At 34.7% G+C, this 25,130-nt stretch overlaps 1 protein-coding gene across 1 annotated transcript in view; it reads right to left on the reverse strand.

Moving 5' to 3' along the window:
• The window catches only part of CSMD3 (CUB and Sushi multiple domains 3), a 1,747,434-nt gene that overhangs the window by 685,559 nt on the left and 1,036,745 nt on the right, over nt 1–25,130 (reverse strand). The window contains 4 exon segments of the mRNA XM_053715303.1: nt 16,494–16,688; nt 19,652–19,793; nt 19,795–19,833; nt 22,561–22,700. Coding sequence (XP_053571278.1) covers nt 16,494–16,688; nt 19,652–19,793; nt 19,795–19,833; nt 22,561–22,700 — 516 coding nt within the window.

A 25,130-nucleotide genomic window follows, 5' to 3' on the forward strand; every position in this document is an offset into this window, starting at 1 on the left:
TGAAATGTAAGCAGTTTTCCAATATACTTCCATTAGCAAAAATGTTTCTAGTAAAACTTATTACTATTTTTCAGTGGCATACGCACATATCCTGTTAGGGCCCGTGAACCATCATTCAAACACTTTGCATGCTCAGAGAGCCGACAGTGGTTTGTATTACTGCTGAAGACATAATTTGTGTCATACATGCTACTGTTGACCTTTTGAGAAGAAGTGGTGTTTAAATACTAGTGCACAGGCCCTCACAGGCCGCAGAAAAACAATGATAACTTTTATTAGAAGCATTTTTGCTAAAGGAAGAATTTTTCAAAAATATTTCTATTTCAAATTGAAATGCACCCATGCACATTTAATTTTTGACCTTCCTATGCCTTTAAATCACCATCAAGATGACTAGTTGGGTCATGCCAAACCATAGGATCAATAAAATATATTCTTTTTCTTATATTTTACTCTTTCTTTCAGACCTGCCTAACATAAGATGCAGAACTTATGAAGAACATATGTATTTTCCTGATTTCCAACATGGCAACCAAAAAAAAAAAAAAAAAATTGTACCTGCCTCATAGTCTGTAAATAATTTACTATGACATTTGATAAAAAATGATAAAAATGATAATAATAATTCTGCCCCCAACACCTACCAGGCCTGCAAACTTATGGAAGCTAAATAAGAATCTTACAGTGGTAGCTTTACAAATATTTCATATCAGGTGAGGGTGTTAGGTAAAAGAAGAAATCATGGGGGTTTAGAGTAAGAAATTAGAAATGCATAGAGTGTCATGAATAAGGAAAGAGAAAATGGTAAATCGAGAGGAACTGCTGCCTGTTTTTTAAATTCACATAGCCGCCAATCCATTTCAAGTGTTTTTTTTTCTTTAAATTAAATGGCAAGAGGTACAGCCACTCAGACAGCTAGACTTAATTAACAGTCAATTGAGTAGAGTTATGCACTTTTAAATGCTTATATATAGACATGTATGCAAACAAGAATACACACACAGACATATATATATCACCTGTATGCTGATGACACCCAGATCTACCTCTCCACCCCAGCTCTCTCTCCCTCTGTACTTTCTCATGTCAGCGACTGCTTATCTGGTATTTCTTCCTGGATGGCCTCTCACCACCTAAAGATTAACTTGTCGAAGACTGAGCTCCTTCTTATCCCCCCTCAAGCTCTATGCCGACTTGTGACTTCTCTATCCCTGTTGATGGCATCACCATTTCCCCATTGCCCCAAGTCCGCTACCTCGGAGTTACACTTGACTCAAATCTATCCTTCGCCCCCCATATCCAATCGCATTCTACATCCTGCCGCAACCATCTACGCAACATTTCCAAGATTCTACCTTTTCTGTGCGCTAACACCACAAAGAAAATAATCCACTCCCTTGTTATTTCCCGACTTGACTACTGCAATAACCTACTTACTGGCCTTCCTCTTTCCCGCCTCTCCCCCCTTCAATCCATCCTAAATGCCTCTGCCAGGCTGATCCACCTTTCAAGTCGCTCTTTATCTGCTGCAGAATTAAATTCAAAATTATCACCCTTGCATACAAAGCGCTCACCAACACTGCTCCCTCTACCTATCCTCTCTAATCAACAAGTATACTCCAGCCCGCCCACGAAGATCCAACAATGACCTGCTCATTGCATCTGTGACTATCAGCTCCCTCCTCTCATGCTAGACTGCAGGACTTCTGTCGTGCAGCACATACCCTCTGGACTCTCCCTCTCCCTCATGCTGCCAGGCTTTGCCCTAATCTTTCTTCCTTTAAATGTTCTCTGAAGACTTTTCTGTTCAGAGAAGCCTACCAACAACTCAATAATATTTCTCTTACCTAACAACATTTCCCTCCTCTAACTCTACATTAACATCTTTCTCAATCTTGCAGTCCTCACCTACTGTTTCTCAACCCCTACCCTTCTAGATTGTAAGTTCCCACAGGAATAGGGCATTAAATTCCTCCTGTATGTGTTTGTAAATGTTGTCCTGTGTCTTAGAAGGTTTATATTATTGTTTTATTTAAATGAACTGTATCCATGGACAACGCTGCGGAATATGATGGCACTTCATAAATAAAGTATAATAATAATAATAATAATAATAATAATATGTATTGCCGCCCTTTGCAGTAAAACACCTTGCCATATACCATATTCCATATCTCTTTTTAACCCTTTTATTATTTTTTTTTATAAATATTAAAATTATATGTTTTAATTAAAAGTGTATATATGAGTGTAATACTTTATTTTAATGTGTTTCCTTAAAACATGTTTTACCCCTACACTTTACTTATAGTTTGAAGTTGCACTAAATATTCAAGTGCAGTTTTTGTTTTCGCATGGGCACAAATTATACCTTTTAACTTCTAATGCCAGTGCAATTTAGCATGGTTGTGATATCCATTGACAGTATAGATCGGCTGCGCTAACTCATATCTGCTAAATGGGATTTAACATGGACTTGTTATTTCAAGTTGCACACTAATGTTAGCATGGTACAGTAATATTAATTATCACGACCGGCACTATCATTAGCACTCCACTTGTAATCTGTCCCTGTTGAAATGGCTGTTTTTCTGTCTGTGCTTGCATGCTGCTCTCTTTAAAGTTTTATAGCACAGGGTTAGTATTTGGATATACTAGACAAATGAAAGCCTGGAACAGAAGAGTTAGCTATTAAAATTATTTTGATAGCCTGGCCCCACAGTATTAATTATAACAAATTATATTATACCAAAGTAAGTTGAAAGGTATTGATCAGCAGGTTTAGCATGGTGTCCAGATGGTGTTTAATTTTAAGACAGCACTCTATTCTTGGGTCTGACTTCTAGAAGAAAAAAATGATTATTTTTGCCTGCTGGCTCATTTGTGCCCTCCCCCCTTAGATTTTTGTTATATCTAAACTTAAGCACCCACTTGAGGTACTTGTATGCCAATGAAGTGTGGTCATCTGTTTACAAATTAAGGCACATGATTAAGCAACCTGTATTAACATAGTTATGCTTTATTTCTTAGCCTCTACTAAATGAATTTGCATGTTCTAAAGCATAGATGAAGTTGTCTGCCACTGTGCTGTAGTTTTAAAAAAAATCAAAGAGGTAAGTTTTAATATAGACATAATACATATTTCTCATTTTGCACAGTAAGAAATGTCATTTTATGGTATTATAACTAAATAACTACAGAATGCTGAGTAGATTTGCAATTTTTCTAAGGACACTGAAAGGCAAATTCAAAAGGTATAAGCATATTAAGAATTTCATAAAGCAAATTTAGAAAGGACAGACAGACAGAGTTTTAAATAATTATGCATAAATTACAATTTTAGTCTATATTATTAAATACAATTAAAATCTCCCAGTTTATCCTATATATTCTATTTATGTAAATATATTGCCATATTCAAGCACTACAAAGAAAGCATACATTATTTGTTTTATTTGTTTAAATTGAGATAAAAAATAAATAATGAAAATAAACTGGCTACAAAAGTAAAGTAATCTTTATGGATATTTGTGTTAAGAAACTTAAAAAAAAACATTAATATGTAAGTGAAAAACAATATAAAATATATATTATGCTATAAGTATTGTGTTCTTTAGCGTGTTTTTAAGCATACTAACACCTTCCATGTATTCTAATTCAGGGATTAAAAATAAGTCTATTGTTTGTTTGTTTTTGTTAGTTGCAATCATATTTTATCAGTTACTTGGAGCCAAAACATGGAATCTGATAGTGAAATATTTGTTTAGGGCAGCTTTCAGTTTTTAAATATTATGTTCTGTCTCATTTTAAAACTTTGTTTCCAGTTATATGCTGGAAACAATCAATTAGTTGATAATAATCATTGAAACTTATTTAGTTCCTTCCTACTTATATGACCAATCACCTTGTTGATTAACACATGGGGCCTTATGTACTAAGCGGTGGGCGGACAGCTTCTCAACTTGCGAAGCTATCCGCCCACCTTCGCTACAAACAGGCAGCGGATCTATTGATCCGCTTGCCCATATGTATCATTACACACTCATCTGAGTGTGTAATGCCCGCCCCTTCATTCACGCGACCAATCAATTTGAATGATTTTCCCTCGCCACCTCAGAGGTGGCATAGGGTGTAAGAAGCAGCGGTCTAAATACCGCTAAAGACCTTACAGTCTTGAAAAAGGCCCAAGGAAGGGCCGAAACACGTTGGCTATTGATGGTAAGCCTCATTTCATTTATACTAAGGATTTCCTAAACGTTATTGCACTATTTGTTTTTGTTTTATATTCCACAGGTACACTGGGAATCTTATTCGTTTCTATTTGGATTTTTTATTATAAATCTGTTTGGATTTTGGAATTGGGGCATTAAAACGATTATTTTTTCACTTTTTTCAACTTTTCTCTACTTCCCACTTATTTTTGTCACAAAATTATTTTTTTTTTTGGATCTGAGTTTTATTGCCATTGAACACAGCACTAGGACATTATTTTTCTATTTGTTTTTTCCACATTTTTACATTTTACATCACCCTTCACTAAGTCAAACTTCTTGGACACCTTCACAGCTATACCCCCTAGGATCGACTCACCATAGGGCAGAATTGCCCCCAAGGAACTTGGAACTAATTACCCTAATATCAGGGATTGTCTAATACACATAGGAGACACTACACACTGTTTACATAATTATTATATTTAGGAATCGTTAACTATATTGTATGTTTTTAGTATCTTAATTTTTGATAATTTTTGAAGATTGTATTTCTATACCTGCTATATGGTTTTATTCATATATTTTTTACTGTACTCATGGATCCATGAAAGACTTTTTTATTTTTTATATCCTCTATACTTCTTATTCTTTTACACTTGTGTATCACCATCCTGTCTGATACCATAAAAGTTAATGTATAAGAGGATATATATCTAATAAGTTGAGTAATTTCAACCCACTTCGATCGCAATTTCATATATTTTTTACATTTTTAAATTGTTTTTATCGTGTTTGTATGAATAAACCTGTGAAACTTTTCTAAATACCCATCAACGTTTTATGTGCATATATCCCAGCCCAATTTGAGGCGCTCCCTAGATTCTAAATTATATACTGTGTAATGCCCGCCCCTTCATTCACGCGACCAATCAATTTGAATGATTTTCCCTCACCACCTCAGAGGTGGCATAGGGTGTAAGAAGCAGCGGTCTAAATACCGCTGCTTCTTACATTGTGGGAAGCAGGCTCGCATATGTGAATCTGACCCGCAAGGGCTCCGGAGCAGCTTTCGCTGCTTCATACATGGAGCCCATATACTGTATATAACATATACATCAGAATGCAATATAATGCAAAATAGCTATCGGTGCACACAACATACTGATTTAGCATGAATGATTCTTAAATTTTCTATTTCTAGACAAAATAATTCTTGTTTTTACTGTTTTACGTAACCAAATGGTGTTTCTTTAGTTAATACATTTTGAAAATGACTATAAAACTACTGAAAATGAATGTTTGGATTAATAATTTCAGTGTTATAATAATGTGATATACAAAATCTATTGTGGTCCTATGGGATTTTTTTCACCTTCTATATAAGTCAGCTTGGAACATTGGTGTAAACTGCGGATATAATAATATAATGATAATTTTGAAATGAAATATCCTTTCTGGTAATACTGGCAAACATTATCACTTGTCATTCTTTTGTAGCATGAATGTTTCATCTACATACTTTAATTACATCTTGCTCTTAACGGCCATCATCCATTGCCAAATGGTTTAGTATATTACACTGGATAATCTTTGCATGCATTCATAATAGAATGAGAATTGTGGATTTGGTTCACATCCCAAACTTATTAGGTAGGCTTCAAGGACATTTGAAAGGAAAATCTTTGCAAAGGCATGTCATTTTTTTTTTCAAGACTAAGTCTATGCTTAATGCATTTTTTTATTGAATTTTTAAAATCTATTCAGATCAAAAAGTCAGGACTTAATCACATACTGTATATTGATGTAGAAGCTGATAAAGAGAGAAATAAAAATATGCTAAAACAAGAATACAAAAGCTTGCAAAAAAGGTTTGAGGTTTAAAGGGACACTGAAGCCAAATGTTTTCTTCCGTAATTCAGATAGAGCATGCCATTTTAAGCAACTTTCTATTTTACTCCTACTATCAATTTGTCTTCGTTCTCTTGCTATCTTTATTTAAAAAAAAAAAAAGGCATCTAAGTTTTTTTTTGGTTCAGACTCTGGACAGCACTTTTTATTGGTGGATGAATTTATCCACCAATCAGCAAGAACAACCCAGGTTGTTCAGCAAAAATGGGCCGGCATCTAAACTTACATTCAAATAAAGATACCAAAAGAATAAAGAAAATTTGATAAAAGGAGTAAATTAGAAAGTTGCTTAAAATGTTATGCTCTATCTGAATCACGAAAGAAACAAATTGGGTTCAGTGTCCCTTTAACTTCAATCATAAAAAAAACCCATAAAGGAAAATATTTTTTTTTTTTTTAAATGACTTAAATTAAACAAAATTATAAAATAAACCTGAACATTTTCTCTTAATGTTATAATAAAATGTGATCTGTCTGTCTGTCTATCTATCTATCTATCTATCTATCTATCTATCTATCTATCTATCTTAGGTTTATTTTATACATTTGTTTAACTTAAAGGAACACAAAACCCATTTTTTTTCTTTAATAATTCAGATAGAGCATGCAATTTTAAGCAACTTTCTATTTTACTCCTATTATCAATTTTATTTGTTCTCTTGCTATCTTTATTTAAAAAGCAGGAATGTAAAGCTTAAGAGCCAGTCCATATTTGGTTGAGAACCTGGGTTATGAGTGATTATTGGTTTGCTAAATGTAGCCACCAATAAGCAAGCACTATCCAAGGTGTTGAACCTATAATGGACTGGCTACTAAGCTTTAAATTCCTGCTTTTTAAATAAATATAGTAGGAGTAAAATAGAAAGTTACTTAAAATTGCATGCTCTATCTGAATCATTAAAGAAAAAAATTGGGTTTAGTATCCCTTTAATGAACAATATATGTTGCTGGTCTTTCTATGATGGTAAAAAGTCCCTAAGTATACTCAGGGTAAGGTGGGTTAGATGAATCTAAAAAACAGGGCAGATATCCCCCTCAGGTAAGCCAATGGGGTCTATTTATAAAAGGCCTAACGGACATGATCCAACATTGCAGATCATGTCCGACAGACCTCGCTGAATGCGGAGATCAATACGCTCTCTGCATTCAGCATTACACCAGCAGCTCTTGTGAACTGCTGGTGCAACGCTGCCCCCAGCAGATTTGCGGCCAATTGGCCGCTAGCAGGGGGGGTCAATCAACCCGATCGTATTCGATCGGGTTGAATTGCGGCGATGTCTGAAACACAGGGCTTCAAGCTCCATACGGAGCTTGATAGATAGACCCCTATGTATCCTTATGGGGGCAGTGCCTAATGCCAAAACATGAGTTTAGAAAAGGAGAGGGGGAAAAGAATTTTTATTAGCACACTTATTCCTGAGATTTAGATAATAGCACATTACTGTGGATGAGGACTAAGAGTAAATAAAATGTAACTTTTATTATTAAATCCTGAATAAAAAATATATATAACGGTGGATGTAACCATAGCACACATTTAAAACAAAAAGAACCACATGAATTTCTCATCAAGAGACTAACTTCCCATATATCCAGCTAAATATATATATCTATATTATATCAATATAAGTATAAGTATCAGGTTACAAATGGTTTTGCACCAACATTCTATATATAATAAGGGTAAACATCCCCCGCTACATGCATCAATCGAGCGTCAAAACCGTTAACCCTAAACCTATCCGTAAGTCGGATGCCTGGCTATCATAGATATAATATAGATATATATTTTTAGCTGGATATATGAGAAGTTAGTCTCTTGATGGGATATTCATGTGGTTCTTTTTGTTTTTATTGTGTGCTATGGTTAGATGGTTCATTCCATCCACCATTATATATATTTTTTATGCATGATTTACTAATAAAAGTTACATTTTATTTACTCTTAGTCATCATCCACAGTAATTTGCTATTATCTAAATCTCAGGAATAAGTGTGCTAATAATTCTTCTTTTTTCCCCTCTCCTTTTCTAAACTTTCCATGATGGTGTCTAGCAAGCCTGCAGGAGGCAGGGAGGGTCTAATAGCGCAGTATTGCCGCTAGCTGCAAGACCAACGTTATTACACCAGACAATCCCTTAATGACCACAGACGTACAGCGTTCGTTAAGGGATTAATTTAAAATCATGTCATTTTTTAAAAAAAAATATATATATGTACCTTTTTATACCTTTATATATGATGTAAAAAACTGATTATATATATATATATGTATATGTATTTATATATATTTATACATATATATATATATATATATATATATATATATATATATATATATATATATATATATATAAAACACCAAATGCTTCTCAAAGAACATTTTATTCAAACTCAATATTTAATTTAGAATTCAATTAATAATCATTGATTAATTAATTTTTTCTTAATTTACTATTAAAATCAGCTCACTCTTATTTTTTTTTGTTAAAAGCTCGCTCTACAGTTCACTGGAATATGCATTTCTGCATTAACTTTGTTTTCATTGACTGCTGTATATTTGCTCAAGGATGTCCGCAGCTTGTAAGAACTACCTAACCTTCAATATTGATCCATGTTGCATTCAACTTCATTCTCTGTCTTTCCACAATTAGTGCTAGATTACGAGTGGAGCGCTAATTATCGATCACGCGCTAACTCCACTCAACGTTGTGCTCATCAAATACCATGCGTATTACAAGTTAAAAGTAAAACGTTTTTGATTGCGCTCTAACCCAATGCTCACAAAAAGCCGTATTTACAATAATGCAATCATCAGGCATTTGGCCTGCAAACAGTCAGTGTGCCTACACTGTGAATTGGGAACTCTGACCCATTTAATGGTTCATTCTACAATGAGAAATATTTTATTTCTTTGCATGGACAAGCCGTGTGTGTCTCAGAATTATGGGGCACTGAACCCAATTTTTTTCTTTCGTGATTCAGACAGAGCATGACATTTTAAGCAACTTTCTAATTTACTCCTATTATCAAATTTTCTTCATTCTCTTGGTGTCTTTATTTGGAATACAAAATGTAAGTTTAGATGCGGCCCATTTTTGGTGAACAAACAGGGTTGTGCGTGCTGATTAGTGGATAAATTCATCCACCAATACACAGCTGCATAGAAGATGCAACCAGTTTTAATGTAGATTTTTTTTTAAGGAACATGAAACCCAATTTTAATTTTCTTTAATGATTCAGATAAAAGGCACTTTAAAAGAAAATTCAAATCTACTGTACATCTTTTATCAAGTGTACTTTGTTCTCTTAGTATCCATTTTTTAAGAGCATACCTAGGTAGGTCACAAGCTGGTGCCTGGAGCACTAAATGGCAGCAGTTTTGCAAGAATACTTTTAATAATGTTATATATTGTGCAAGCATTTCTGCCATCTAGTGCTCAAAAGTGTTTAAAAAAATGCTGCCATACAGTGCTAAAAATATGTGCTCTTCAACAAAGAATAGCATGTGAGGGAAGTAAATTTGAAAATGAAAGTCAATTGTCATTTTTTTTTTAAATTGTTCTCACTATAGAACAGGTAAAGGGGTACAGCAAGGGAAATCATTGTCCAGTAGTTTGTATTGTAAATTTGACATTAGAAACATAGCATGTAAGCCTACAAGCCAAGCTATTTTGAAGACCACCTTTATATAAGGTGACATTCAACAGTCCAACTCTTGGCCGGGCCATCCACCCATTTAGTCTTATGAAAGCTACCTTTCCATGTTATACCTACTGTATGTTATAATGCTGAAGAATGTGTTGGCGCTGTACAACTAACTAACTAATAATAATAATAATAATAATAATAAACCTGTTTTATTTGACCACAGAAAGGAGATCAGAAACATTGTTTCGACCAGGATTTACAAGAAATGTATCATGGAAATGCTTATGGTTTACAAAACTTTAAATTATTATAACGGATGTTTAAACAGATATTTTGCAATGCGGTGCTTAATTACTGATGTATTAACCTGTACATATAAATACACACAAACTCATAACAGTAATTGCTTTACATTTAAATTCTACTCACAGAATATTGACAAACATTAATTAGTTGTTTTATTCATATAGTACATTTAATTCTAAGGAAACTCAAAGTGCTTTGTACAGGCTTTGGAATTAATTGATCATCAGAAGTAAATAAATAATAGATGTTATAAATACAAAACAAAATGTTACTCAATTTATCAGTCTCAGAAGGATTAAAAACTGAATTTACAAGTATTTATCTATGAACTACAGCTATACAGATGGCAAACTAAGGCCTAGATTTGGAGTTTGGCGGTAGCCGTGAAAACCAGCGTTAGAGGCTCCTAACGCTGGTTTTAGGCTAACTCCGGTATTTGGAGTCACTCAAAAAAGGGTCTAACGCTAACTTTTCAGCCGCGACTTTTTCATACCGCAGATCCCCTTACGTAAATTGCGTATCCTATCTTTTCAATGGGATTTTTCTAACTCCGGTATTTAGAGTCGTGGCTGAAGTGAGCGTTAGAAATCTAACGACAAAACTCCAGCCGCAGGAAAAAAGTCAGTAGTTAAGAGCTTTCTGGGCTAACGCCGGTTCATAAAGCTCTTAACTACTGTACTCTAAAGTACACTAACACCCATAAACTACCTATGTACCCCTAAACCGAGGTCCCCCCACATCGCCGCCACTCAATTAATTTTTTTTAACCCCTAATCTGCCGACGCCACCTACGTTATACTTATGTACCCCTAATCTGCTGCCCCTAACACCGCCGACTCCTGTATTATATTTATTAACCCCTAATCTGCCCCCCACAACGTCGCCGCCAGCTACCTACAATAATTAACCCCTAATCTGCCGACCGCAAAGCGCCGCCACCTACATTATAGCTATGTACCCCTAATCTGCTGCCCCTAACACCGCCGACCCCTATATTATATTTATTAACCCCTAATCTGCACCCCTCAACGTCGCCTCCACCTGCCTACACTTATTAACCCCTAATCTGCCGAGCGGACCGCACCGCTACTATAATAAAGTTATTAACCCCCAATCCGCCTCACTAACCCTATAATAAATAGTATTAACCCCTAATCTGCCCTCCCTAACATCGCCGACACCTAAATTCAATTATTAACCCCTAATCTGTCGACCGGAGCTCACCGCTATTCTAATAAATGTATTAACCCCTAAAGCTAAGTCTAACCCTAACACTAACAACCCCCTAAGTTAAATATAATTTTAATCTAACGAAATGAATTAACTCTTATTAAATAAATTATTCCTATTTAAAGATAAATACTTACCTGTAAAATAAATCCTAATATAGCTACAATATAAATTATAATTACATTGTAGCTATTTTAGGATTAATATTTATTTTACAGGCAACTTTGTAATTATTTTAACCATGTACAATAGCTATTAAATAGTTAAGAACTATTTCATAGTTACCTAGTTAAAATAATTACAAAATTACCTGTAAAATAAATCCTAACCTAAGTTACAATTAAACCTAACACTATGCTATCATTAAATTAATTAAATAAAATACCTATAATTACCTACAATTAAACCTAACACTACACTATCAATACATTAATTGAATACAATATCTACAAATAACTACAATGAAATAAACTAACTAAAGTACAAAAAATAAAAAAGAACTAAGTTACAAAAAATAAAAAAATATTTACAAACATAAGAAAAATATTACAACAATTTTAAACTAATTACACCTACTCTAAGCTCCCTAATAAAATAACAAAGACCCCCAAAATAAAAAATCTCCTACCCTATTCTAAATTAATAAAGTTCAAAGCTCTTTTACCTTACTAGCCCTGAACAGGGCCCTTTGCGGGGCATGCCCCAAAAAGTTCAACTCTTTTGCCTGTAAAAAAAAACCATACAATACCCCCCCAACATTACAACCCACCACCCACATACCCCTAATCTAACCCAAACCCCCCTTAAATAAACCTAGCACTAAGCCCCTGAAGATCATCCTACCTTGTCTTCACCTCACCAGGTATCACCGATCCGTCCTGGCTCCAAAATCTTCATCCAACCCAAGCAGGGGCTGGCGATCCATCATCCGGTGGCTGAAGAGGTCCAGAAGAGGCTCCAAAGTCTTCATCCTATCGGGAAGAAGAGGCGATCCGGACCGGCAACCATCTTGATCCAAGCAGCATCTTCTATCGTCATCCGATGACGACCGGCTCCATCGGATTGAACTTGATTCCATCAGCCAATTAGAATATTCCTACCTTAATTCCGATTGGCTGATAGAATCCTATCAGCCAATCGGAATTCGAGGGACGCCATCTTGGATGACGTCCCTTAAAGGACGTCGCCGGAAGAAGATGGGTCCGCGGTGGAGGTCTTCAGGATGGAGCCGGTCGTCATCGGATGAAGATAGAAGATGCTGCTTGGATCAAGATGGTTGCCGGTCCGGATCGCCTCTTCTTCCCGGATAGGATGAAGACTTTGGAGCCTCTTCTGGACCTCTTCAGCCACCGGATGATGGATCGCCAGTCCCCGCTTGGGGTTGGATGAAGATTTTGGAGCCAGGACGGATCGGTGATACCTGGTGAGGTGAAGACAAGGTAGGATGATCTTCAGGGGCTTAGTGTTAGGTTTATTTAAGGGGGGTTTGGCTTTGATTAGGGGTATGTGGGTGGTGGGTTGTAATGTTGGGGGGGGGGTATTGTATGTTTTTTTTTTAAAGGCAAAAGAGCTGAACTTCTTGGGGCATGCCCCGCAAAGGGCCCTGTTCAGGGCTGGTAAGGTAAAAGAGCTTTGAACTTTATTAATTTAGAATAGGGTAGGGCATTTTTTATTTTGGGGGTCTTTGTTATTTTATTAGGGGGCTTAGAGTAGGTGTAATTAGTTTAAAATTGTTGTAATATTTTTCTTATGTTTGTAGATATTTTTTTATTTTTTGTAACTTAGTTCTTTTTATTTTTTGTACTTTAGTTAGTTTATTTCATTGTAGTTATTTGTAGATATTGTATTTAATTAATTTATTGATAGTGTAGTGTTAGGTTTAATTGTAGGTAATTGTAGGTATTTTATTTAATTAATTTAATTATAGTATAGTGTTAGGTTTAATTGTAACTTAGGTTAGGATTTATTTTACAGGTAATGTTGTAATTATTTTAACTAGGTAACTATTAAATAGCTATTGTACCTGGTTAAAATAAATACAAAGTTACCTGTAAAATAAATATTAATCCTAAAATAGCTACAATGTAATTATAATTTATATTGTAGCTATATTAGGATTTATTTTACAGGTAAGTATTTATCTTTAAATAGGAATAATTTTATTTAATAAGAGTTTATTAATTTCGTTAGATTAAAATTATATTAAGTTAGGGGGGTGTTAGTGTTAGACTTAGCTTTAGGGGTTAATACATTTATTAGAATAGCGGTGAGCTCCGGTCGGCAGATTAGGGGTTAATAATTGAAGTTAGGTGTCGGCGATGTTAGGGAGGGCAGATTAGGGGTTAATACTATTTATTATAGAGTTAGTGAGGCCGGATTAGGGGTTAAATAACTTTATTATAGTAGCGGTGCGGTCCGGTCGGCAGATTAGGGGTTAATAAGTGTAGGCAGGTGGAGGCGACGTTGTGGGGGGCAGATTAGGGGTTAATAAATATAATATAGGGGTCGGCGGTGTTAGGGGCAGCAGATTAGGGGTACATAGGGATAATGTAAGTATCGGCGGTTTACGGAGGGGCAGATTAGGGGTTAAAAAAAATATGCAGGGGTCAGCGATAGCGGGGGCGGCAGAATAGGGGTTAATAAGTGTAAGGTTAGGGGTGTTTAGACTCGGGGTACATGTTAGAGTGTTAGGTGCAGATGTAGGAAGTGTTTACGCATAGCAAACAATGGGGCTGCGTTAAGAGCTGAACGCAGCTTTTTTGCAGGTGTTAGGTTTTTTTTCAGCTCAAACAGCCCCATTGTTTCCTATGGGGGAATCGTGCACGAGCACGTTTTTTGAGGCTGGCCGCGTCCGTAAGCATCTCTGGTATCGAGAGCTGAAGCTGCGTTAAAAATGCTCTACGCTCCTTTTTTGGAGCCTAACGCAGCCTTTATGTGGACTCTCAATACCAGAGTTATTTTTATGGTGCGGCCAGAAAAAATCCGGCGTTAGCTACGCGGGTCCTTACCGACAAAACTCCAAATCTAGGCCTAAGGCATCTATCACAGTGCATTCAGCTAATTTGGTATCAAATAAAATAAGTTATAAAATGAAGCTTTAGGGGCCCATTTACCAAGGGCAGGACAGACAGGGGTGGAAATCTCTTCCCCGTCTGCCTGGTGTCGTGGTTAGCGGGTAGCAATATGCTTCCCACATTTAACATTGCACACTTCACCTTGTGTGTAATGCTGCCCCCTTTAGTGGATGTCAATCTCCCTGGTCAGAGAAGTCTGGGGGGGTTTGAGGAACGACACTTTACAGTTGGCATAATGGGTAAGAAGTAGCGGTCTGATGCAAGTCTGCAGCCGAAGGCGCTCCGAAGCTGCTTAGGCAGCTTCTTAAATACAGCCCTTATAATAAGTTTTGTAACATGATTTAACTTTTTAGTATTGTTATAAATGACTTACATAGGGCCAGATTGCAAGTGGCGTACTAACAGTTAGGCACAAATGATATAGGGTTTATCGCAGTTGTTTGCGTGTGTCGGATGTAGCACTCAGATTACAAGTTGAAAGTAAATGCAATCGCTTAAGAGCAATTTAATTTAGTGTGCGTCAGGATAGCGCAACCTCAGAGCTCTGGTTAACAGTTTTGCAAAACAAAAAAGCGGAAAAATACATTTAAAAGTACAGTTACACTTATAATAACACCATGTAATAAAGTCATTTAAAAAAAAAATATTGCACAAAAAAGATATAAGGGCTTAATAATAAGAGGTCTCAGGCAGGCAAATGGCTTAACATAGAGATGCATACATACACATGCCTAAATGTGTATATATATATATATACACATACACTGACATATATGCACGTATATTGGAGCCCTTTGCAGTCTAGTAGATGAAAACATATTAAAGCATATTGATGCAATATTTATTTTTAATAAAGGGTTATACTGTGTATTTACTGTAGATATTTCACATTCTAAAGTTCTGCACATAGCAAAATATGTTCTAAGTATTTTTAAATAAATATTCCTATATATGTCTGTATGTATCTATATATATATATATATATATATATATATATATATACACCGTATTGTCCCGAGTATAGGCCGCACTTAAACTAGGGGTGCGGCCTACATTCGGGATGTTACTCTCTGCTGCTCTCATACAGGGAGAATTGTGCCCCTACGAACAATGTGCCACTGAAAATGCTAATTACCGGTATTCCTCCCCCTCTGGCATTCCGCAGAGTGCCTGGCTTTAACTGTATTTTCCCTACAAACACCAGACAGGCAGGTGAGGGTATACGGTAAAAACGGTAAGCGCTGTTTATTTATTTAAAAACTACAATGCCCATGATTCATTTGGCCAATGAAGGAGCAGTGTTATAAGTGCGCGTGCGCCCGGGTCCGCATGCGATTTAAAATCTAATCTGACAGAACCTGACAGGAGAGACACAGAGCCACCACGCCAGCACACCACTGCTTAATAGGGTGAGTAGTGGCACTATGTGAAGGAAGGAACCTAAGTGGGTTAAGAGGAGGAAGCCTGTTACAGTTATGAGGGGGCTAAAAGGTTAAGGAAGCGTCTGCATTTGAGAGGGGGGAGGATGAGAGGGGCTGTGCATGAGCATAAGATTAGAGCTGTGTGAAGGAGGAGGCTGAGAGTGTAAGGATATACTTTTTGGGAGGGAGAGAGGTGTATGAGGGAGAGGGGCTGAAAGGGTCAGGGGTGCAGTTAAAAATTAAATTTCTTTAAAATGGCACCAAACTTTAGGGGTGCGGCCTATAATCAGGAGCGGCCTATACTCGGGACAATACGGTATATATATATATATGTACCAAAATACCATCATGTATATGTAGAAATATGTATTTATAAATAAATAGAACATATTCTTCTATGTAAAGAATATTGTAATGTGAAATATATCTATAGCTGCTTGTGTTTAGCGCCTATATGGGTCAAAAGAAAATTAATTGTATTTAAAGAGACACATAGCAGCCCTTGAGATCCCACAGTTTGAACACTGTTGTTGATTTGAATATTAATTAACCCTTTTTTAAGCTTAAAAATAGAGCATACTATTTTTAAAGAATGTATGTCATGTATTTAAATATGCTTGTCTAAATCATCAGACATATGAGGTATTTTGTAATATCATTATTGGAACATTTGTAAATGCTTCACTAACCATGACAACTGGGTAAGATTCTGTTCCATCCAGGTCTTCCATCATCTCCCATAATACAAGTAAGTGTTGAATATCCTTGAAGCACATATCCGGCATCACAGTAGTATGTGACTGTGGAACCAAGTTTATAATCCGTTCCAAGTCTAGTTCCATTCATTATATTTCCAGGATCAAAGCAAGATTCACGCAATTTAGCTGCAAAAATAAAAATAAAGAGTAAACATTTTGTTTATATAAACAATAACTAAATTATTTATCTCTACATATATATATGTAAGAACATATGCCAAGTTTTAAACTGGAGACATAAAATATTCATATTATAAAAGTTAATAAAACTTCAATGTTAAAAACATTTCACAAAACAAAACTGACAAATATTTATCTTAGGGGAAATAACATACAAGAGCTGTTTAACAGTTCAAATAGTACAATAAATAAATTAATAAATAAATACATTAATTAATAATTACATTACATAAACTGACAGCTAGATTACAAGTGTTGTGTTACGGCTTTTAACGCTGAAAAAAGGGCAATTCCAGCGTAATGGCCAGAAAAGCATATTATGAGTCGCGACGGTATAGCTATACCGCAAGCATTTTAGCCTGTAACACAACATCCATTCCGCACTAAAAAAAAATATGTTTTTGTGTGGGATTTCCATAGCGCTGATATTACAGGTTGTGCATTCAGACTAAAAGGTTTGCGTTACAGCCTTTACCGACACGATCCATACCGCCATCTGAGAGCAGTAGTAATGAATTTTGCAAAACAAAAATGTTTCACAAAACTCATAACTAAAGTGTTACAAAGTACACTAACACACATAAACTACCTATTAACCCCTAAATCTCCACCACCCCCACATTGCAAACACTATTTAAAACTTATTAACCGCTAATCTGCCGCCAACCCACATTGCGACTATTAAAAAAACCTATTAACACTTAATCTGCTGCCCACCCACATCACCAACACTATTTAAATATATTAACCCCTAAACCGCCGCTCCCCGACATTGCTGATAAGATAATAAAGTTATTAACCCCTAAACCTTCGGCCTCCCACATCACCGCCACTAAATAAACCTATTAGCCCCTAAACCTCCAATAGGATTTCAGCAGCTCTCATTTTATTGGCTGATTTGAATTTTGATTAATCAAATCAGCCAATAGGAATTCAAGGTACAATTTTGAAATGGCTACCTTGCATTCAACTTCAGTGTACGGCGGTGACCGTATAAAAAGGAAGCTCCGCACAGGATGTCTTCAGATTCCAGGATAGCTCCGCTCCGCGCCGCTAGGATGAAGATAAAAGACGTCCCCGAGGATGAAGGAGTCACTGCCTGGATGAAGACTTTTTGTCATCTGGATGAAGATGGATGTCCGGACTTCAGGAACCGTGAGTAGATATTCTGGGATTAGTGTTATTTTTTTTATTTTTTATTTTTAGGTGGGGTTTTTTTAAGATTAGGGATGAGCACTTGGAAAAGAGATGAATGCCCTTTTTAGGGCAGTGAAAAAGAGCTGACTGCCCATTTAAGGGCAATGCCCATACAAATGCCCCTTTAGGGGCAATGGGTAGTTTAGTATCTTTTAGAGTTAGGTTTTTTTATTTTGGGGGGTTGGTTGGGTGGTGGGTTTTACTGTTGTGGGGACTTTGTATTTTTTTACAGGTAAAAGAGCTGTTTAACTTAGGGCAATGCCCTACAAAAGGCCTTTTTAAGAGCTATTGGTAGTTTATTGTAGGCTAGGGGGTGTTTTTATTTTGGAGGGGCTTGTTTTATTTTATAGGGCTATTGGATTAGGTGTAATAGTTTTATTTTTGTAAATTTAGTTTATTATTCTTTGTAAGCTTAGTGTTTTTTATTTTTTCGTAATTTAGCGTTATTATTTTTATTTATTTTTATATTATTTTTTTGTAGTGTTAGGTTTTTTAAATTTGTAATTTAGATTTTTTTAATTGGTAGTATTTTTTTTTATTAGAATAGTTATGTTAGGTTAATTTATAGTTTAATGTTAGGTTTATTTTTATTTCACAAGTTTTTATTTATTTAAGATAGTTATATTGTAATTTTATTTTAAAGTTAGGGGGTTTTAGGTTAGGGGTTAATAGTTTAATTTAGTGTTTTGCAATGTGGGGGGCCCAGCGGTTTAGGGGTTAATAACTTTATTATAGTGTCAACGATGTCGGGGAGCGGCGGAATAGGGGGTTAATAACTTTATTATAGTGTCTGTGATATCAGGGAGCAGCGGAATAGGGGTTAATAACTTTATTTAGGTGTCGGCGATGTCTGGGGCAGAGGATTAGGAGTGTTTTGACTTGGGGTTTATGTTAGGGTGTAAGGTTTAAATGTAACTTCTTTTTCCCCATAGACATCAATGGGGCTGCAATACGGATATTTTTCATTTCTCACTTCAGGTGTTAGTTTTTTTTCTAACACTCTCTCCCCATTGATGTCTATGGGGGAAAGCGTGCATTAGCACATCAAAGCAGCCCTTGGCTTTTGTGCGTTATGGAGCTTAACACCACCATATTGTACGCACAAGGAGGCTTTTCAGTAACTCGTAATGGCAGCGCTTTCAATAGTGAAATAACGCAACTTTTTTGGTGTTAGTTTCGCACCCTGTTTAGCACAAAACTTGTAATCTAGGTGTTTATTAGGCGGCTTCAATTGATAAAGTTAACTTTAATCCCTGAGTTGTCAATTGCGTTTTTTTTTATTAAAATCAATGTGAGTCACCTTAAATTACAATATTTCTGTTCCTGCTATTAAACATTCTTCCCAGTCAATTTTGAAATACAGAATAAACATTATATTTCTGACTGATTTGGGCAACGCATTTTACACATCACAGATTAGTTTATTTTCAGCATATATTTTAAAATGTATATTTGCGCAATACAAATATTTTTTTATGCTTAAGTGTTGGAATAAATGCACACAAATGAAGAAAATATATTTTGCAATTGGGATTTATTAAATGTTTAAATATTTTTTAAATATTAAACTTTTAGCTTTGGTAGTGTTTTCCACTTTTCTTTGTTGTTGAGTTTCCATTGATGAACCAGTTACAAATTCCACTTTTCAAATAAAGAGTACACCATATATTGTCACTTAGAAACATACCAAAAAAATACATTTAAAACGTTACCTTTGTATTCTAAATGGAACCCAGTAAAACTAACAGTCCCATCACTTCTGAAAGCCAAATGCATGTTGTTTGAACTGCTTTCTATTCTCTCTGGTAATTTTTTATCTTGGAAGCTTCCAATAAGTGGGCTATTACCATCCGGGACCATCATAAATATAGAGGAAGTCATAGTTGGCTCTATGCTAAAGCTGCAAAATAATAAAATAAATTAAAGTAATTATACAGTAATTATATATGCTTACATTCTTTATTGTAAATGTAGCCACCAATCAGCAAGCACTACCCAGGTGACGAACCGAAAATGGCTGGCTCATTAGCTTACATTCCTACGTTTTTTAAATAAAGATACTAAGAGAACCAAGAAAAATTGATAAGAGGAGTAAAATAGAAAGTTGCTTAAAATTATAGTGAGTAGTAACTATTACAGATTAGTTGTGCCCAGAAGTTTAATGTCCCTTTAAAGCAACACCTTTTGTATTCTGTTGAAAACCTCTTAGAGTGGTTGCCAGATACAACACGTTTTCAAGTCTTGGACTTTAATGTAGACTCAGAAATGTTTAAGAATCTATATTACTGTATACACCAGTATTAAGATAATATAACATAATGTATACATCTTTTAACTAATATTTTAAGAAGAGCACTTGGTACAATAATATTTTACTGGAATATGAAATTATTATTTTTATCATATTTATAAAATAATTTCCAAAACACAAAGATATGCAAGAACACCAATAAATAATAAATAAATAGTAATTGTTATCGACCAGAATCTTCCTGGTTTTCTGTTTTGGAGAGAAGAATTTCACCACATATTCCATAGAGAGTTACAATGTGCATGGATTAAACTTTCCTCTATGGCTATAATGAGGAGAAATTGCATTGTATTGATCACCACATATAAACATCACATATGTTTCAAGATGAACAAGATTTCATATCACTTGATAGCAAGGAATCTTAGCTAATATAGCTGAACACGGTTGTAATAGATCATAGACAGCAATATGAAATAGTTACAGGTGTTCCACCAATTACTTACATTGTTAAATCATTCAACTTATTGATCTATCATCTATTTAGCAGAACTTGTGTATTTGTAATGGTTTCAGAGCAGTTGTTTTGACATTAAATTGTTTTTGTTTTGTACAAACCTATAGGGCATGTATATATATTTTGTAGCCACATAGTAAAAGAAGATTATGGAAATTCCAAAATTAATTTATTTATTTTCTAAGTTGCGGTAGACGTTTTGAAGCCACAGTGTTTAAGGTTTGCATGAGCTGGTAGTCTTAAGACCTTTGCTACTTAACCTCTATGCCACTTTCATCAGTGTTGCTAAATTCAAGGCTAGGTGGACGAGGTTCATGACAACTTGACCTTACTCAACAACTGTTTTTCCTATGTATTTTTTTGTGTGTAAACTTCATTGTAGAAATTGTACTTTTACTGTTTTGAAAATCAGTTCAGGAATGCTTGTACCTGTAAGATGATTTAGAAATAGTTTCTCTGAACATAACAAAGTACATACTTAGATCGATAATGTTATACCTAATTAATCTGTAATAAGACTTTAATTAGTTTTTATTTTCTGTCCATCACTTATAAGTAATATAGTAATTATGGCAATCATATAATAATAATCATATGAAGAAACAAAAAAGATCTAGAGAGAAAGAAAACATTTGAAATACACTAATTGAATCAATATAATAGTAATATAGCAAGGCACCACAGGATTTCATAATTATTCTTTTATTGTACGATTTAAAAAACTACATTTAGAGAGAAAAAAAAAAAATCTTTTTGAAAGTAAAATGGCAGGCAAAAAATATAATGTGACACTTCACTCTGGTATTTAATTTCAGCCATAAAACAATCAATATGAAAAATTACTTTACAGTGTTAAATATGATCAATGCTTCAAAAATTAGTTAATAATTATGATCTACTTAAAATTTCTTTGAATGTGTTTTTGTGCAAGATATTATTAATCCAATAGTGTATATACTCTGAATTGAAAACACTTTTTTTTTTTTTCTTAAAAAGAAACATTACTATTATGTCATGAGGATATTTTTATTTTATAGATTTTAAAAGCTTTCGTGATTTTAGTTTTAATGGATATTATAGATATAAATAGCAGTAACTTTCTAATTACACTATAATAAAATAAGTTTAAATGTTTCTTATATCCACTGTATACCAGAATGAAAGTTTCCTATTTAGGGCTAGATTATAAGAGGATCGCAAAATACACTTCCAAGAAAACAATATTTGCGCTCCACTTAGCAAATAGTGTGCTGGTATTACAAGTTAGGTGCAATGCGAATGTGACCTCGTTCATTGTATGAAAGCTTTGCACTCACGAGATTGCGCTTCCATAGGCTCCAATGGGAGCCTCGTTCACATGCCATGAGACAAGGCATGAGAACTATCACAGCGAAGGGGGTAAGTCGCACAGCGGTGGGCAGCAGAATGTAAATATATACAGTATGTATATAAATATATGTTATAATACACATTAACACATAAATTATATGTATATATTCATATACATACATATTTAAAAGGGAACACACAGTTTCTATAGACCGCTATGTAAAGGCACTTTTCAGTGTGTGTTTTTTTGCGAACACCCCCACACCTGCCAACTTTAACCCCTCATAACTGCTAATAAAAAGGATATTCTTTAGTTAGGGGCCAATTGGGGTTTATTTTGAAAATTAACCAGAGGTCTGAATGAATTTTGCCCATTTACAGGAGCTCAATAAATTAGTTGCTTCACTTGTAATCTAGGCTGTAATCATTCTAGAACAAATTAAGCACTTTTTAAGAAGCAATGCTTAACTTAGCTTTAATAATCCGATACGATTGTATTGTTATTTTTGTTTAAAAATAGTTACCTGATAAACGCTAAAAGAAATCACATAGTCAGTATTGACGGTTATAGTCCAGTCACAGTCTCTGCTATGAGGATAGGGGTGAGGAAAATTTGGTGAAAGGATAAAACCAGCAGATCCTGTCAGGTTTCCACCACACGGAGCTGTAAAAAATAACAAGAAAGACAAAAAAAAAGAAAAAATAAATATATATATATATATATATATATATATATATATATATATATATATATATATAAAGACAAAAGATAAATGAACCAGTAGAAAGAATCCACTGAATCACTCCTGGGCGCTCACAGTCAAATAAAAGCTATGCCACAAGGTATATACCTCTATACCCAGCACCTCATAAAGGTATATATATTTCAGTAAGAAGTATCCAGCTACCAAAACCCAAAATAGCAGAGGAGACCTATCACTCCTCAATAAAGAACATAAAAAGAAAGGGCAGGGTGGCGCAGAAAACTCAAACTAAAAAATATATAATGAATAAATAAATAAAATATAATACAGTTTATAGTAAAATATTATAGCAATACAAAGTTATAAAAATATATATAATATAAAATAAATAATATAATATATAGTGTATAGTGTAACAAATGTCCATAAGCTATAAGAAATCCTAAACGATCAGAGGTAATCAGGAGCACATCAAAATACGGAGAGCAAAGTCTTCAGATGTTAGTCCCCTATTAGATGTGCACTTACTTGAATGAACCTCAATCACATGAGGTAAGAATGTAGCACTTTCATAAAAGAGTGAGGCACTCCCTGTAGAAAAGATTGAATGATCCACTGGATCTCCCAGAGTGCAGGCTTCTGTATCTTGGAATATGGATAGTAGAATCCTCCAAATGTCCTCGTGCTCTCTTAGTAAGTAGTAACTTCCAATTCCAGTGTTGGTGTCTCGCACCCTTTACAAAGCACTTCCGGGTTCGGCCAATCTTAGTGATGTCATGACATCACTAAGATTGGAAGTTACTACTTACTAAAGAGAGCACGAGGACATTTGGAGGATTCTACTATCCATATTCCAAGATACAGAAGCCTGCACTCTGGGAGATCCAGTGGATCATTCAATCTTTTCTACAGGGAGTGCCTCACTCTTTTATGAAAGTGCTACATTCTTACCTCATTGTGATTGAGGTTCATTCAAGTAAGTGCACATCTAATAGGGGACTAACATCTGAAGACTTTGCTCTCCGTATTTTGATGTGCTCCTGATTACCTCTGATCGTTTAGGATTTTCTTATAGCTTATGGACATTTGTTACACTATACACTATATATTATATTATTTATTTTATATATATATATTTTATAACTTTGTATTGCTATAATATTTTACTATAAACTGTATTATATTTTATTATATTTATTCATTATATATTTTTTAGTTTGAGTTTTCTGCGCCACCCTGCCCCTTTCCTTTTTATATATAATATATATATATATATATATATATATATATATATATATATATATAATATATATACAGAAGTTTAAATTTAATGAAACGTTTTCGGGTATGCACTACCCTTCATCAGCATAAAACGTTTCATTAAATTTAACCTGTTATTTCTTGAAAAAGTCCTGTGAGTGCATTTGTTTGAGTGGGTATATATAAATATATATTAATAATAATGATTTTATTTTAGCTAGTATTGAACTTACTGTTTAGTAAATATTATGAATAGTAACTAAAAAATAAATAATATCTAAAAATTCTAACCCTAGGAGATTTTTGTGTGCACTAATAGCAGCTAGATGAACACATGTATTTAGCCAATCACAAGAAACAAATGTGTGCAGGCACCAATTAGCAACAAATCCCACTAGTGTATGATTTGTGCGTATTCATTTTTAAACAAGGGATACTAAGAGAACGAAGCACATTTGAAAAACAAGTGAATTTAAAAGTGTCTTAAAATGACATGCTCTATCTGAATCATGCAAGTTTAATTTTTGACTTTCCTATCCTTTAAAAACCAATGCACTTTTATAATGATACATCATTTATAATACTATCCTCTTTGCTGCTTGTTACATAAATTGCAGTTTACAAAAAATGAATGTTGCTGTCTGTGTTTTTTGTCTACAAAAAAGGTTTCCTCAAGTATAATTTAAACAACATTATTTAAAAATATATATTTTAACATGGTTAATGTCTACTTTTTTGTATATATAATACCACTTGAGTTTTGTGGTGGTCCAGTTATTTATGCAGGAACTGGTATGTGGCTAATAAAGACTATGGGCTCCTTTTATCAAGCAGTGGAAGCTTTTAATTCTTTGCAGGACAGGTTCACTCATGCAAGCTTGCTTGCCACAAGTTAAGAAGCAGTGGTCAGTAGTCTGCTGCTTCTTAGCCTCTCAAATACACAGAACACACTTGGTCGTACGTGAGAAGGGGGCAGCACTGCGCAAGAAAACACATGTGCAATGCAAGCAGTGATCACCATGATCATGTGCAGGGAACTCTGTCCATCTGTGATTTGATAAATGCAGCCCTATTTGTCATCTATGTATTCATCCATCCATCTATCTATTCATCTATCATCTATCTATTCA

This window comes from Bombina bombina, chromosome 5 (genome assembly GCF_027579735.1).
Source record: "Bombina bombina isolate aBomBom1 chromosome 5, aBomBom1.pri, whole genome shotgun sequence".
Lineage (NCBI taxonomy): Eukaryota > Metazoa > Chordata > Amphibia > Anura > Bombinatoridae > Bombina > Bombina bombina.